This window comes from Dromaius novaehollandiae, chromosome 20 (genome assembly GCF_036370855.1).
Source record: "Dromaius novaehollandiae isolate bDroNov1 chromosome 20, bDroNov1.hap1, whole genome shotgun sequence".
In the NCBI taxonomy this organism is placed as follows: Eukaryota; Metazoa; Chordata; class Aves; order Casuariiformes; family Dromaiidae; genus Dromaius; species Dromaius novaehollandiae.
In genome coordinates, this window is record NC_088117.1 from 5,372,480 (window position 1) to 5,390,103 (window position 17,624).

Below are 17,624 nucleotides of genomic sequence, written 5' to 3' on the forward strand. Positions count from 1 at the left end.
CAAATCACTTGTAGTACCTTCCTGCACCTTGGGCTACTCCTGAGACAACTGCCTTCTTCTCTGAAAAGAACCAACAGGGCTTGGGGAGGCTGCGGCTGCAGGGAGAAGGCTGCTCAGAAGGAGAGGGGGAATAAATCGAACTCTTCCTCCAGTTGTGCCAGGGAGAAAGCAGAGATGAGAGAGGCCCTGAACCCCTGCAGTGAGTTCCACAATGGAAATGTTCACAGCTAACCATACCAGCCATTTAACCTATAAACTCTCTGAAAAGCTTGGCCACCACCGTCCCCAGGGAGATGGGGGAAGAGGAAGGTTGTGACCTTTGGCAAATTGGGAAACGTTTGCCCCTCCCAACCTTACAGTCATTCTAAACAAGAAACAGACACTCAACAGTTTGCTACCCCAGGAGATCCCCTTGGTAGGGCTTGTTCTCATCCTCCTGGGGGCTTGGCTTCCATCTGGACTGCTGGTTGAAATACAGCCCAGACTGGTAGTGACTTCAAAAGACAGTGTCATCTCAAGAGCAGTGGGTGGTCTATGTCAAATGAGTTGATGGCTCTCTGTTCTTATATAAGCCACCACAATAGGCCTCCTGATCCACATTCCCAGAAGAAAGGCAAAGGGCTGCATTGACCGCAGGGAGTGGAGTCTGTCCTTGGCCCCAAGGGTGGTCCCTCTAGCTTAGGCTGAATCACCTTAGTAGGTTGGTATGGGGAGGCTGATGGGCCCCCGACAAGCAGGGACTCCCTTCTTCACATTTGTTCTCTGGCACCATTTGCCAGCCCTAACTTCACCCTCTGCATAAAACAAAGCAAAACAAAGCATGACAATAATAAAGGAACACAATAGAATTTCCTTGTGTTCCTTGTGGCTTGGAGGAGGGGGAAGCCTCTGTAAGTCTCACTCAGAAAATCCAAGGGAGGAAAGGGCCAAGTGCTCTGGCCTCCAAGCGAGAGGCATCGATACCCTAGGCTAGTCTGCGACAGCGGCAAGGGCAGCGCTGCACTTGGAACGAGCCTTTGCAACGTCCCTTCCTCGCGGCCAGCTGCAGCCTATGCAGCATGGAGAAGACAGGAAGACAGTGCACTGCTGGCAGGGGAGAAGCCAAGAGGTAGATGATGGTGGCAAAGCAGGGACGTGCCCATGACACTACGGTTAGCCCATGGCTGAATGGGAGCTGTGCGTAGCAGCGAGCCCAGGCAGAAGGACTCCAGCCAGGTCTGTGGTCTCCTCTACCCACTGGCCTTTCCCCCCACAACCCGAGGCCCTTGAATCAAAGGGGGATGGCCTGAATGGCTGACAGCGGGTGGGAAGTTCTCACAAATCTGACAGGCTGACAGGGGAGGGCTGAGGGTAGGACGGGGCGGGGGGAGCGAAACAAATAATAAAAACAAAATCCCAGTAAGCACGTTAGAATTCTTTTGAAGTCCAGAGGAGCTTTCAGGCAGGGTTATGTACATCTCCCAGCCCGGCGTGATTTACACATTCCTTGCAAGCAAAGGAATCTTCTCTGATTTGAAGTAAAACAGATGTTTGGGGTTTTTCTTCCCCCCCTCTCACCCCCTTTAATCATTTCTTTATTGAAATGATGACTATACAGCAGACCATCCCAGAGAGAGAGCCCTGCTACCCCCAGCAGGCCTTTGATGGGACCAAAGACCCACTACCTTGAATAACATGAAAGTGCCTTGCTATTGAGGCAGATGCATTTGCGAACCTCCTGAGCACAAGCGTGCTGCAGAACCAGTCCCGCTCTACTGGCAGACACTGCTCCTTAGGTATCATTCCCTGCAGGTTTATTTCCTTTTTGCTTTAGGCAGAAGGACTATGATTTGTATCATCTTTCTCCCTGCAGTTTTTTCTCTACTGCAGCTACAGCTAACGCATTAATCCTCCATCCCTCCTCAGTTACACTGTCCCGGGCAAGGTGTCTCAGGCAAGGGGAGCACTAGCCTCCCTCTGCTGCTAGTCCAAAGGACTTGCTGTGCTTGACGGTGGGGTTTGTCCCTTTTACACGTTAACGTCACACCTCACCCTTGCTGCAATCTAGTCAAACAGCTTGTTTGAGAAGGACAGCCCAGACCATGCACAAGAACAGCAAAAGCTGACACACGGGAAGTACAAACTACAGGAGCGTCGCTCCCACATCACCGAGCGAAACAACCCAGCACGTGGGACTGTGTTGGCCAGGCAGGCTGGGTGTCTGGGCTCTCTTGGTTTGAGTGCTGACTGTGTGATTTCAGGCAAGTCACTTTGCCCCAATTTTCTGTCCCATTTTTTCCCTCCCACTCACCCAGTAAAGTCATTTGGAGAAGGAACTTCGTTTTCCTAGAAGGATGTATAGCACCTAGCACCATGGGGGCTTCTGAGGGCTGGTTGACACTGCAAACTAATACTACAGTCATGCCCTTAAGTTTACACTCATAATAACCTATAGCCAGTAGTAAATTCATCCAGCCCCCCATCTTTCTTTTCTCCCTCTTTTTTCCTTCTTCTTTTTCTTTTAAACCCGTTTGTTATTTCTCAGTACTTCGTTGGTGGCAGGGTGGGAAGGTTTTTTGTAACACATTCACGTACCATCGGGACTCACTCCCATTCCCGTCTGGTACATGAGATTGCACAAGAGAGAGAAACAAACGGGGATGAGGAAATGTGTGTTTATGAGAGGCAGCACTGCCATCGTGAGCAAGGGACCCCCCGCAAGAGAGCCGGCCTGGGAGCCAGTTGCGAATTTCCATTCTCTCCTAACGCTCCATTCATGACTGGTTTCATATCTCCCTGGTGGCTCCGCTACTGGCCACGGTCCCACAGCACGGCGCGGGAGTCACACCCCCCCATGCTCCCTCGTCTGTGATATTTGTCGGGGGGAGCGCCCGAGGGAGGAGAGAGGTTGTTGTCTCGTAAAGATAATGAATTGAGAAAGAACAGCGGCCTTTGCTTTCGTAGCCGTTCCTTGTTTTTCTCCTGCGGGAGAGCAGGCTCTCCTGCAGGCTCCCCTTGCATCCCACAAACGCTCTCCTCGCGGCCCACCTCTCCTCAGGCCCTCTCCCCTCCCTCCGACCCTCATGTGGCTCTTGTTCAGCGCTCGCCATGGAGGCTTGCACGGGCCTTCCCCGCTTGGCGCGGTGCGGCAAGGTAGAGAAGCAGCTGCTATCATCGCCGTGACCATCCTGCTGACCCGATCGGGAACCCTCTGTATAATCCAAACCACATTGCTGCCTGATCACATACAGTCACCAGTAAATAACCTTGACTGCAGCAGCCAGGAAGAGTAAGGGATCCTATATCAGTGCTATTAATGATTTAGAATCGTACATCATTTGCAGATGACACAGAGAGGGGCTCATCCCTCACTGATCCCACGCCCAGCCATCTGCCCCGGTAAAGTCCAGGCCTGATCCCACTTAAAGTGGCTCCAAGCCAAAATCACCCTGGTTGACAATTATTCCTGCCCGATGCTGGTCTGTATGCAAGGAAGGAATGCAGCATCGCTGATCTCATCTCTCCTTCCTCACGTGTTGCAGAGCTCCCAGCCCCGGGCCTGGGGTTGGATTCCTACCCCCAGCAAACAGGTGGGGTATTAATAATAATAAAAGCAGTATCTCATGCACACATACTACAACCCACCTGGGTCCCTCTCCCTTCTGCTCCAGCCAGCCCCTCCACCTTCCTCCCTTTCTCCACACACCTCAATTTCATTATCTCTGATCTTGAGCTGCCTATTACATGCTTTTTGCCAACATAAATATTTAATCCCAGTGCATTGCACAGAAAGGCCCTTGTGGAGTTAATACTTCAACTCATGTTTCCACTTGGAAAACAATTCAGTGTGTGGCAGTGTGGCAGGTATAAACCAGGGACAGAGCTGCAAAGCTAGAGGTGGCCTGGAAGGGTTTAGGAGGCTGCGGGGGCTGAAGTGAGGGTGAGGGTTTCGTGGAAAGGGCTGACCTGCAACGGGGCAACTCTGCAGAAGCAGCTACCGAGCAGATTTGGATATACAAGAAGAGCCACCGAGCTGCAAGCTCCCACACTGGGGAGCACAGAAACACAGTAAGGACGGGATGGTGTGACACACGACCAAGAGGAAAACAAGGTGCAGCACTTTGCTGCATGCCAGCAGCTATTTAGGCTATTCTGCTCTCTACAGTGCCCTTCGTGTTCAGGAAGAAAAGCGAAGGGCTCTGAGCTTTCTCCCACAGCCTGATTCTCCCATGCCAACCTCTCCTGGCAGAGAAGGCTGGGAGAAAAGCAAGGGGGAAGCCCTGCCTCAGGCTAGCTGAGCCCCTGCCTGGTCCCTGACGCAGGCCAGAGAGAGGCCGGGGTGCTGCCAACTCTGCTGCTGCCTCCCTGGACCGATGCTTTCGGTGACTATGGCGCAACAGGAGCGTGGACAGGACAGGCTGCAGAATGACAGCAGGGCAACTGCATGAACGCAAACGCTGGAAAACAAGCCCTCCCTAATGCCCTCCATAGTACTGCCTTTTAAAATTTGATTTTGCAGCCCAGTCTAGATAGACACGCAGGTCTGGCGGGTCGTCTTCTATTCCTCCCCCACCCCTCCAAACCTACATGAGATGGCTGAAAACAAGAACAAGGCAGATAAGCCCTGCACCCTTCCCACCTTGGGCAGAGCTCAGTGCCGTGCTGCAAGGTCCAAATACAACAAAGTAGTATCAAACAACGTGCCCTGGAAGCCGACCAGCATGACAACTGAAGGACAGTGGTGGCAGCGGCCAGGGCCAGCACAGCTGTGGCCCAGCATAGCCCTGGCTCCGTCAGGCAGAAACCGGCATTCCTGTCCTCCTACCTAGCTCCAAGTGCTGCAAACCTCCTCCAGCAAGGCACCAACAGTTGCAATGACGTGAAAAACCCTACATGAACGGTTTGCTTTACCTGTTAGAGCATATACCTAACCAGCTGCACAACTGTCCACAAGTATGTGCATGCACAGTCACACAGTCCTAGTCAAACACCTCACAGCACACACACACGCCCAGTTGTTCTTTAGAGCAGAGGCACAGGAGGCTGGATCTGCCTGTCCCTCAGGTAAACGCATTACAGACTGCAGCAGCGCCGTGAAGGCTGGCTTTGTTAGATCACCCGGGCAGTGCGTTCTCTGGTTTCTGAAGGTCTGCGAGTGACTACAAAGAGCGAAGATGTGCAAACACCACCCTGCCCCATTGCCAGTCCCTGCTGCTCCTGGCACTGGCACGTGCCTCTGAACCAGCCACCAGCGAGCGTTTGACCAGGGGTTGTTGTCTCCTGGGAGCTGTGGAGAGTGTGGTTCTACATACACATCCAGCATCCTCAGCTCCCCAGGAGAAGCAGGCACCCAGTGAGTACATAGTCTCTTGCGTTAGGGATATGTACTCCTCCTGCTCTTCTGTCACCTAAAGGTTGGAAGACTGCGATGTTGCAATGATGCAAACCAGACAGAAACAAAAGATGAAAGTATTCTAGCCCAGAAGCCGGCCCTTCTGCTTGTGGCTGTGCAAAAAAATTAAGAAGTGAGGCTATTTCCATAAATGTAAGCCAGTGGGAGATGTTAGAAGGAAGGCAAAAAAAACTCCAGGAACTGCATGCTCCAGAAGCAGCTCTGGTCATTGGTGACTGCGTGTTCATGGACGCTGCCCTGCCGAGGGAAGTGCTGCGGGTATTTTCCATCATTGGCCCATATACTCATCCACCAACCTCAACGGGTTTTAGGAAAGGGAACTGAGGCATAGAGGAAGGAAGCACCTTGCCCACAACCACCCAGCAAGGCAAAAAGACATTTCTTGAACCAAACGCTGCAGGTAATGCTGCCAGCCGGTCACACGTTTCGAAGTCAGGGCACAATCCTGGGACAGGCTCAGTTCAGAGACGGGGCCCGAGGGCCCTCCCTGCGGGCTCCCGGGGTCCCGCTGCCCACCGCCATGGGCACTGGTGCTGGGGCTGCTCCTCAGCCACTCGGGGAGGGGTCATGGCCCACTGCACTGGGAAGGAGATCGTTACACAGACCTACAAGTCTGGCCCTCCTGCTTCTCTGCATCTCCATCAGAGCGAGCAGACGCCACAGCACCCTGAGAGGGAGGCGGTGGCTGTGGCTGTCCCTGGGACTTCCCAGGCAGAAGCCAAGAGCAAAAAAGACGGAAGAAAAGAGACGGACCCTGATTAAGAGGACTGACAGCCCAGAGCAGAGCCAAACGCCCCGGGATGGCTACCGTCCAGCAGCCAAGTGCAAATGAGTGCAGACATGAGGCCGCACTCTCGGCGCGGAGCAGGGGGACCTGCACGTCGGCTAGCCGCACTGCCAGTGCCCAAGCCGTTTGGGCAAGCGTCTGCCAACAACCTGGCCATGAGTTCCCTGAATTCGGGCTCTGCTCTTTCGTGTTCCTGATAGGGTGCTGGGTCTGCACGCCTGGCTCTCCTGCGCATGCAGCAGAGACGGGATCCCCCGCCCCACCGCTTCCCTCATCCGTTGTCACTTGAACAAAGAACAACCCTCACCCCCTACTTTTCTGGTTTTTTTCCTTTAGAAACATTTAAATTATGACATAAGTTTTGGCTCTGAGGGTTTTCAGTGAAAGCCAGGGTATTTTCTTTCCCCTTTTCATAACAGAAACCATATTGCTGTATAATCAAATTTATCTCATTCCTGAAGAGCAGAGGGAAGTGTGTGTGTGTGTGTGTGTGTGTGTGTGTGGTGACCAGGAGTGATGAGGGCATGCGTGTGGGGGGAAATCACTCTAAAGGTACCCAAGGCAAATACTCACAGCTTTGGCAGTACAAAACAGTGTCAGATTGGGGCACTAAATAGGCAGTAGCTGCCAAACTCAGATGTTATAGTGAGGAGAACAGCACAATAAAATGGGAGAGGAAGCTGAAAAGTAGCTGCTTGGTTACCGAGGTGGCATCTATGTGGTGGGATGGGACTCTCGTCACCACCTCCGGGGTGGTGTTCCCTGCTGGAGTGACAGCATGCTTGGTCACTATTAAACCACTCCCCATATGGGGATTTTGATCTCATTCCCTCAGGCCTACAGATACGTCTCAACAGAGTGGAAAAAACAGCACACACTACTGCAGAAACCTGCCCAAAGGGAATGGATGAAAACTACCTGCCTCCAGCAAACCCAGCTGCAGCAGGGAGGGCCCCAGACCCGGCACGCTGTGCTCAGCGCGTGCGGAGCATACTTGGCTGGCGTCTGCCCTGTGCTGGGCTCTTGCCCTTATGACTCTGCTGACTTTCTGTGGTCACGTCAAGCTTCTCAGAAAGGGCTGGGCTGCAAGGGCAGTATTCGGGCAACAGCAGTGGAAGAGGAATGTTTCAGGCACAGTAACAGCTACTCAGAAAGATCGTGCTAAAGTCCTCAATGGCACAGAGCCCTGCTGGAAGTCCAGAAACAGCCTGGAAGAAGAGAGAGTTGCCAATATGCCCAAAGGAAAGAGAGATGCTCCAGTCAACACGAGTATTTTGTCTCCCCAAGCTCCCTGGCAACCACTGTCTCGCTAGCCTTCAAGAAATCTACCAAAGGATGTAGCTAAGTTCTAACACCTCTGTTTTACAGGTGGGAAAACTCAGGAAGAAGCAGCTACTTTCAAGTTACTCACTAAATTCGAGTGTCTCCATTTTATGCTGACCTACTTTGGTACAAACTAAGCTGAAGTCAAGGGGAGCTGTGGCTCTGCCAATGAAGACTTGAAGATGCTGCTGGCTGGGAACCCAAAAATGGAGATACCTGAATTTATTAGCTACTTTTGCAAAAGCAAAAAGGGACTTGGTCACCTACAGCACTAACGTAACTTGAGACAGGCAATGAAAGCTCTGAATATGTGAAACAGAGATTTCTAAAGCCTCAAAACATAACTGAGGGTGCTCTGAAAAAGTAGGCACCCTTGACAAACCTGCTATTAAACAAAAAGCTTAAGCAGCAGCAGTTACAGCTAAGGAACTACAAGCAATCCCCTGCCCAGCTTCTGCTCCACAATCTGAATCTGAGCCTCACTGAAGTCTAGGGAAATAATACACCCCATTGACTGCAATGGGGTCTGTGTGAGACCCCAAAATCAAAGACTGGACCAGTATGGAAAAGCCCAGATGCACTCAGTTTCCTCTAACATTCCTATTAAGGATTTGAAGAGGAAAAACAAAACAAAACATAACAAAACCATCACATTTCTTTTTTGGAAAAAGCAATCCAAAAACCCAAGGAATAAGTAAATGGTCAATCAAGATCTATTGGAAAGTAGCTGAGTACAGCAACCCTCTGTGCAGGGGACTCCCTCATCCAGCAGCTCCCCCATAATAAGCACCCTGCAGACTGGGAACAGATTTATCCCGCAACCTTGAGAGAGAGAACGGGTGGCAGAGCTGGAGGGGTTGCTCTGTGCTGATAAACTGCAGTGTGGCAGGACCAGGAGATGGGTGCCCACAGACGTAAGGCTTTGCGTAAATGAAAGATTAAAAGAGAAATCTTGTTTTTTAAAATGCATAACAAAAAAAAAAAAAAAAGGAAAAGGAAGATAACAAAGTGCTCTCTGGGAGATAAGGCTAGTGAGGAGCTTTCTGTGCCTTTGTTGTTACAAGAAAAGGATAGGGAGGGAGAGTATGTGGCAGGTGTCCTCCGGAAAAGCAAAACAAAACAAAAGTTTAACTAATTTTATAGACTTGCAGGCCATGTATGAGGTATGCACATTGCTGGAATGAGCTGGGACAGATCTTGCAGGTAAAAGCATCTAAACTTTGCTTCCTAGAGTGTGGAGGGAAAGATGGGCAGATAGGATTAACTTGTGACTTACCTTTTTATTTGGATCAGCATCACCTTTTGGGCCCAATATCTCCAGCTTTTGGGAGCTGGGGTCCCATTCAGAGCCTGTCTGAGCTGATTTATTCCAGGGGGGATGTGGATATGCTCTAGCCTCAATGATACCTGTAGGTGTGGCAGTACCTGAACTGCTGGTCCTTAGAGCAGCTTCCCACATCCTTCCTGGTGGCACATTTATGCATACAGCTGAGCTGCTCTTGGCCACTCCTTAGGGCTGGAATTAGCCTATTAAAAACTTAAATTGTCTGTAGATATCATGTCGAACTGCTACTGGGTGCAGGAAGGCAGTCAAAGGAGGAGGCAGAAACTTCCTTCCCCGACATCAAAGCATTTTGCAGCAATGAGTGAACCCACACGCTGTAAATCTGACCATCATTTTACAGAAAGAGATAGTGTAAAGTTTGCCTGGGGTGACACAAGACCTTTCCACCCACAAAATGGTGCACGGTGAAGAGATAATCATGCTAACAAAGACCTGCAGAGGGAAACGCAGGCAGTACAGTACCACTCGCTCAGATGCTGATGCAAACTAGCCCTGCCAAAACAGGGTTGTGCACCATCTAATACACCCTTATATTCTCCTATGGGGCTTAGTAGAGCAGGTGCAAAGCCACGAGACTGCCGAGCAAATGCGGCTGGACTGCACTTGGGCCTGAGCCGGCTCCCGCGCAGCCTGCTTGGACCTCTCCGCAGCGTGCCTTGCCATAATTTAAATTCCAGGATCAGCATGGGCAGAGCTTGTTTTGGGCTGTGTGCACCCCAGCAGGATGGAAACAGGACCCAAGAGCTCCAGACATTATGTAATACTGCCTCGTTGTGTCAAAGTCCCGGTGCTACCCCCTCACAACGGTTATGAGCATCACTGCTGTAAAACAGCCGAGAGCTGCGGCAGCAGACTGGCAGTGCTACGCGAGGCACTTCAGCTACACTCTGGCAGGGCATGGGAAATTCCAGCTGACTAAGTGGCATCTCCCACTGTCCCTCTTACTGTGTAAAAAAGTCACTGCCAGATTGGCTTTTCCATGTAGGAAAAAAAAAAAGAAAGCTGAGAATAAGAGAGAGAAGGGGGAGAGCTTCAGGCAAGTTACTTCAGCGCTCCCCACCTCCGCTTCCACAGCTATGAAATGGCCAAAAAGAACTAAAACACTTGTCTTTCCCTGACCCATTTCTTCCCTGCAAGGTAAGAGAAAGACCAGTCCATTTGGCGAATTCCTTGTGTCCTGGAAGGGAAGGGGGGGGTCAAACCTCAGCACTGCTCTAAGAATCAAATCAACACTGTCCTCAGCTTTCTAACCTTCAGGAACAGGGTGCTCTACACTGTGGACAACTGATGAAGCAAAAAAAAAAAAAGAATGCAATGCAGTAGTACAGTGCAACTTTTGCTGGCTTTGAAGCAAATCAAAGCCAGCAACGTCTGTGTTTATATTTATACTGCATCTCTTGTACTTGATCTCCCATTAGTCAATGGGATAAGACTTGGAAAGATCTATTTTAGCAGCATTAGGTTACTACGCACTCAGAAATAAAAATATTCTTCGAGCCCATAACTGTAAAGGATTACTAAATTGGTGATGGGAAAAAAAGGTGGAATTGCAAAGGTCCATTTGTCTATCAGCACATGAACAGGCCAAACTCCTCCTCTCCACCCGTTACCACTTCCAAGAAGAATCATCTACTCGCACACTCCCCCTGTTGCAGTACCCTATACAACAACATGGCCCTACCTCCTCCTCCTCCTCAGCCCTCCCCACCAGCCTTCCTCCAGCCACCCCCAAAGGAGCAAAGCAAATAAGCCCATGCAAACCTAAGCTCGATTTGAAGCTCAGATGCCAGGAGTTTTTAGAACAAAAACACCAAGAATGTTATTTCAATCCAGACGTCCTAAGGAAGGGTGGGGAGGAGCTGGTCATGGGGAGGCAACAAAGGCTGTTCTGTTTCTTTGTGGCACGAAGCATAAGCAGATGCAGAGAATTTGGGGAGGATAACTTGGCCTTTCCAAAAAAATGGCAGCAGATGTTCATATGCTTGGCAGATACTAAGGAAGAAGGTGCCACTGAGGCGAGTGGAGAGGCACCTCCTGACTCCACACCTCTCCCAGGTGGCTGAATACTGGTGGCAGAGACAGGTCTAAAGTCCTAAGTAGGATTCAGGCACAAACCCAACTTTCAGAACAGCCAGAGCAAAATGGTTGGTAGTAGCAATACTGCAGTAGCATCTGGAAGCCCTGATCTGAGCCACTGCAGCTTACTGAGCTTACACACTAAGGAGACAGGCAAACAGATGAAGATGAAAGCGAGACAAAATGATCTGTTTAAATCACGCAGTAGAGCAATGGCAGAGCTGGGAATAGCCTCCAGCTCCTAGACTCAAGGCAGAAAGAATGACCGTCTTTGGCATGGCTTCCATATGTGTAGTCTCCTGCGCAGGATTATAATGCTAATAAAAGAAACCAACATTGGAAACTGCAGTAGGAGCCCAACCTGCTTCTATGCATGGGGGTTCATTAATATCAGCAGAAAGAGAGACTACCTCCTTCCTCTGTTCAGTCCCTGACCTCCCTATAAAGACTGGCTTTGACAGGGCCAATCCACCTCCACTCTAGTGATCTGCAGGTAGCCCAGATGGGCCTAGGCAGCTCAGTGGTGGGCTTATTTCAGCAAACACACACATATCCAAGCCAGTCTTTGGGAAGCCTGGTTATAAAGCGACCCTAAACTGCCGAGGAAGGAAGAGCCTGCAGTTAGAGCACAGGCCTGGGATTTAGCAAACACTTGTTCAATTCCTGACTTCCCTTGTTTGAGCTTCGGCAAGCCAGGAATGTCTGAGAAGAAACTACAGCCATACGCTGCTCGGCTGCAGGAAGCTGGAACGCATGTGGATTAGAAGAGGTGGATCCAACGAAGCAGCACAGCTCCTGTGCACACGGGGGACTCAGCCAAGGGCTGTAACAGATGTGTTTTAACCCATGCCACTGAGCTATTTGGGATCTGTCTCTGATTGCTCCAGTGCTCATTCATGTGTCTTCCTGACGGAAGACCAACAATAACAATTAGCATCATATAAGGAGCGGTGGATTGTTGCCAGTATTAGCAGACTCTTGAGCACCAAGAGTTTCCAATCCACTTTTTTATCCCAGCCATGCATAAGGCAGAGGTCAATCAACATTAATCAGCCTTGTTCTGGGCCAGTTCCTTCAGCATGTTGAACTGCAGTCGTTTGTCAGTGCTACGAAGAATCCCTCCTCTAGTCAACTTCTTTGCCTCTTTCTTTAAGCTGGCCAAAACAAGTATGTTTGCTGTTGGCCAGAATCTGATGACAGAGGCTAAGCCTGGCCATGCTGGAGATGGCCTCCATGCCTGCTGGGGATGAAGCTGGCGAGGCAGACTTTGCTGGGTCTAGGCTGCAGCTGGGAGCCTTGCATTGCCATTCTGAGGTCTGATTAAATCCACTTCCATCCAATGGAAGTGCCCAAACTTCATCCCACAGAAAGCAGTTTGCACAGCACACGCTGTCCTCCCATCTTTCCAATGCTCTTCAGAAACTTGCTCTCCCAGCGGCTTTGGGCTGGTTCAGGATCACTTCAGGGTAACCCTATCTGGTCCAGCAAAGGGAAAGCAAATTCGAGGCTGCTTCTCAGCAAATGAACACACTCCAAGGAAAGGCTCTGGAAGGGATCCTGATGACTTCCATATTATTTCCAGTAAATTTTGTGCTGATTCTTGGCACAAACACCGGAAATGAATAGGCTAGGTCAGGAATGTAAATAAAGTGAAACATTGGGATTTAATCTAATCTATAATTATAGTATCTGTGGTGTAGGGAAGAGAAGCTGGTGTGTTTGCACCGCAGCTCCATGGAAGAGCTAGAGGGGGGTTCATCTCCTGTTCCAAAATTTCCCTTTTTGGCTTCCAGCTTTTGGTGTCTCCCCAAGTATCTGAAACAAGCATGCTGGGCTGGCAAACCTGCTTTCCAGCAGCCGATCAGGTATAGCTCAGTAAAGAGGTGTCCTGAGGTGCTCAGAGAATGACTGGGTAAAAAGCTGAGATGGCAAGTTGGGCTGAAGGGTTAAGGAGGTTGCAGGATGCACAAGAAAAGCTCATGTCTCAGCAGCAGCGATCAGTTGGGTGTGCAGGGGAGGTGGAGGGTGTTGGGCCATGAGCCGGGTAAGCTCAGTCCTCCAGTCAGAGTTTGGCCTCTTGAGACAGCATGAGCCCTTTCTCTTGACTGGTATTTGGTGCTCAGTGCATCATGAATTGCCTGTCTCGGCACGGTGCTTCCTAGCTCCCAAAGCATCACTCTGATCGGCATTAACTGCTCTGCTGGGTGGCTGGCTCAGCGCAAGCTGAGGGCTGCACAGACATGCAGACATCTCTCCCTCTGCTTTCCTCACCCCATCCTCAGCGGGGGCTCCTCCAGACCAACCTGGGAGAAAGCTTGATGTGTTGCCTCTGATCCAGCTGAGCTCGCAGGAGAATCCTCTCTCCTGTGGCACATTTTGCCATGATTATAAGCCTTTTGTTTTTTCAGAGCTTAAACTAAATTTGTTAGTCTTCAAAGACCAACCGCATTGCCTATGTGTGTATTCTTGTGATTTCCACACGCATGGGCACCCGTGCCTGACAGGTCGACATGAGTGTCCATGTGAGCACATGGAGCACGCGTCTTTGTTGGTGTGAGCTACATTCCCTTTGAAAACCCTCCACGTCGGGACTAGCAACCCCAGTGTAATACACGCAAGGGAAAAAAAAGGGCCGACAGGCCCCATATTTTCATCAGACTGAAATTGCAAAAGACAAAGAAATTAGTTCTCCTTTTGTTAGTTTATGTTTTGAAATTACAGAAGTCTCAAGAGCAGAGAAATCAATCAGACTTTGTTTGTTTGTTTATCTGAAGAGCATTTTCTGGTTTTGTTTTCTATACTCAAGCCCAGCTTTGATCTCAGGCTGGTAATACGCCAAATGATTGGCCAACAGCAGAGTGTAATTGCTGTAGGTACTGCAGAAGAAAAGGGACAGGACATCAGGCACATTCACAGACAGGAGACTTCCACGACCTCATGGTCCCCTCTTTGGGCTTATGGGATATCCTCAGACTACTGAACAAGCAAAAGCATTTGCTTTTGAAGAGCTCTGATGCTGAACAGGATCTGTGTGTTCACCTAACAGGCTAGACAAAAATGCAGAGCCCTGCTGTGTTGCTGTAATCAAGATTATACCCAGGTCAGAGCCTTCCAAGATAGCTATTTTTCCGCAGAAACAAATGAAACAAGCAGAAGAAATTCAATTTAAAAAATGACCCTGTGCCCGTGTTTCTGTTGTTGTTATGTCCGCACGGGTTCAGAACAGAGTGTTAGCCTCACATTTCACTGTTCTGGCTTCCTTCACGCTGTGTCGCAACTGTATGGACATCTGAACAGAGGAATATTTAATATGTGTGTTTATGTATCTGGGAACGCACAGATGCTAAGTAAACACATGCTGGCTAGGTCCAAAGCTGGAGCAAATGTGTGTGCGCTGCATATATATGCATGCATAGTAGTGTAAGAAAACATGCTCAGTAGTAGGTGTACCGCTCCACGTACACGTGCTTGGGAGCGAAAGCACCAGCGCTGAGCAGCGTGCATCCTGCAGTGTGTGTGCATGTTTTTGTGTCTCCCTGAAAGTGGGCCCAGGACCCCTGGACGCCACATGAACGTGTCCCTGCACGTGTGCACGTGAGCACACATGTCCCTGGGAAGCGCAGGTCCAGCCCTGCGAGCACGCGTGAAGGGAGGCAGTCCACCCGGCTCCTCGCTGTCCTGCACGAGGGTCCACAGCTCCCTGATGCCAGTGCGCTGACGCTTGCTGGCTCCCCCCAAAAACTTCTGCGCCTCTCCTGAAGGCACCTGCAGAACGCGGGAGGTGCCCGAGCCGCCCCAGGGCACGAGGCGCTGCCAGCCTCTGTGCCCCCCTCCACGCCTGACCACGGCCGCACAGCGGAGGCCGGCTTTGGCCAAAGGGATGACACAACACCGGACAAAGCTCAGTGCCTTCCACCCAAGGCTCTCCAAGCCCTTTACAGACATCAGGAATTAGATCACAGAGCCCCTAAAGAGACGGGTGAGTGCAATTATCCCTGCCCAGCAGATGGGGAAGATGATTTGGCAGCCTGGGCTGTCAAAGAGCCAGACCCTCTGGCTCCCCGCGCACTGCGTTCACCTCGGCCTCGGTCTCCCCGGCAAGCGGAGCGGCGCTTCCCTTGCCCAGCGCCCTGGCAGCCGCGCGCTGCACCGCTGATAGTGCACAACCGACCGATTTTATGGGAGGCGGATTATTACCGAGCTCTGTGGTTGTTCCAGACTCTTCCTGGCACCTTTTCAGAGCAGCCCAATTCCCAGCGATATTACTAATTATATTTATGCATTATATATATTTAACAAGAAAACATTTAAAATGATTAAATGGCAAGAGGTATCACTTGGAGCCCGCTCCTGGATGCAGCTCTGCTCCAGAGATGTGTAATAAAGGCTTTTCCCTCTTTGGAGGCTGTCAACATACTTAACTGGGGGGTGGTGGAGGGGGAGGCAAAGGGAAAGTATTAATCAAGATCCTAAAAAGTTCTCGCTGACAGACCATTTGCCAGCTCTCGCTTTAACTGCTTTTGTGGTCCCATAAAAAGTTTCATTACTCACTACAAAATGTGTTTTAATTATTACAGTCACTCTGACATTAAGCCCTGAGTGTTTCTCTCCTGCTTACTCTGTCTTTATCCTTCCTGTCCTTTTTTCCCCTCACTTTTTTTCCCCCCCTCTCAATCTCCTGACTCTTGTCACCCCCAGAGGACGCAGTGGATGCTGGGCCTAAAAAGCACACGCAGGAGAAAGAGGGGTCTGAAGAGGGAGGCGGGGACCCAGGCGATCCGAGTTCCCCAGATCGTGAAGGCCTGCAGGATTTTTGAGCCATCCTTTAGAAGAGGAGGTTGAGGAGCCCTGACCCCTCCCAGGTATACTGTAGGAGAAGTTAACGTTTGGATGCTGAAATAGTCCCACTGCTTTAGGCACAAATTACTCTGCAGCATTTGAACAGCAAATCCAATCTCTTGTTCTCAAGAAAGTTATCAGCGCTGTTTCAGGAGAGTCGAGTGAATGAGACCATCAGCACGGGTGACCAAGCATCATTACAGAAGTGGCAGGATGACAGGCAGCCGTGTTTGGTGTCCCTCTGAGCTGATAGGTGTCCTACTAACGTAAACAGGAGCTTGGTAACCAGCACCTAGCACAGAGGGCTCAGGGCACCTTTTACATCTGGCTTCTTTGCTCCCCCAATCCCACCATGCACGGAGCTGGAAGCCCATCACAGTGAAGATGTGGGTTATTCCAGTGGGGTATCCCACAGACCCCCAGGGCCTCCAGTGCTGTACTGGCAGGCACTGGTTTGCCATTTCATTAGCTGAGCCTAACACTCACAGCAACAAAAGAGTCTCATCGTTTGTACAGTGTTTGGTGTAACACAGCACAGAACAAACCAAAGCCCTTAGGCCCCATTGTAAGAGAAAAGCTAATAACAATTAATTAATAGCACTGGAGATTCCCCCTTGCCCCCCAGCACCTTCCCATACGCCTCTCCTTACTTGTAGAGACCATCTGGTTCCAGGCACTTGAAAATGACTGAATAGAGGCTGGTTTCGGGGACATCTCCATGGCTCCTACCCGCTGCCACACAGGAGGTTGCAAGGCCAGAAAGCAAATCATCTGCAAAGCTCAAGGATTCTCCTGGAGAGAGAGAGAGAAGAGCAAGACCGAAACGTTAATACAGAAGCGAACTCCTGCTGACCATTTAAATAATAACGCAGAAACACCCCTACGCAGCACAGGCCTAAGGGCAATCAGCAAAGTCTAGCTGGCTGTGGCTGGTAGTAACGACCCCAATTCTATATGGGGAATATTGCCTATGGACGACGCACAAAGCAAGTAGAAAACACACTTGGGCCATCAGTTACAACAGCAATCCACAGCAGAAGGACGAGGGGCCTACACCAGCCAGCCAAAAGCAGACAGCATGAAGTCATAGCTTGGACAGTGGAGCAGTGCATTCATGGAGCATATAGGCAACATGTGGACTCACTTCAAGGACAGCTGACAAGCCAACTGCAAACACCACATGTGGGACCCGCATCCAAGAGCGGGCTCTGCGGCTGCTCTTCAAGCTGGTTGTTGCAATGACTGTAGTTCAGCCACACCAAAGGACTGTCACTTTTCAAGGGTTTTTAAAAATATTTAAATTAAAAAGAAAAAGCTGAAAGACTTTTGTTTGCTGTCTGTTTTACAAAGCTTATTTAACACTTAGCTCGTGACCCAGCTGAAACTGAAAATGCCCCGTTGACTAAGCTTTTGAGGCCTGATTATCCCCTGCTTTGTCCATGTGGCTCACTGTACTGGGGCAGGGTCTCCACCAGGTAGGTCCCACTGCTTTCCATTTCCATTTTGCATCAATGTAACCGAAAGTCCAAGATGCCAAGCGATACAAAGCCAGACCAGGTGCCCTAATTGCGCCCTCACTCACACAGATGGGAATGAGAGGAGTCTGCTGCAGCTGATAGAGTTATGCTGGTATAAGCTAACTCGGACGCAGATCGCTGTGCAGGGTACCTTGTGCATGTGTAAATGTCAAGACACCAGAGCAGAGAGAGGAGAATTCCCTTCTCAGCACATTTCTTTCTTTATTTTTCTAAAAGTAAAACTGACTGAGAACTACTGCAATGAAACACAATCCTAGATTCTTGGTATATGGTGTAAGAAACAACCCATTGATATAATGAACACAGAACACCTAATTGTGTGGG

General features: G+C 50.2%; 1 protein-coding gene across 2 annotated transcripts in view; it reads right to left on the reverse strand.

Moving 5' to 3' along the window:
- ASTN2 (astrotactin 2) overlaps positions 1–17,624 on the reverse strand; it is a 426,223-nt gene that overhangs the window by 22,270 nt on the left and 386,329 nt on the right. For both annotated transcript variants that reach the window (XM_064523655.1, XM_026113784.2), the window contains one exon: positions 16,413–16,554. In XM_064523655.1, the coding sequence (XP_064379725.1) occupies positions 16,413–16,554 (142 nt within the window). The remainder of the gene's footprint in view (positions 1–16,412; positions 16,555–17,624) is intronic.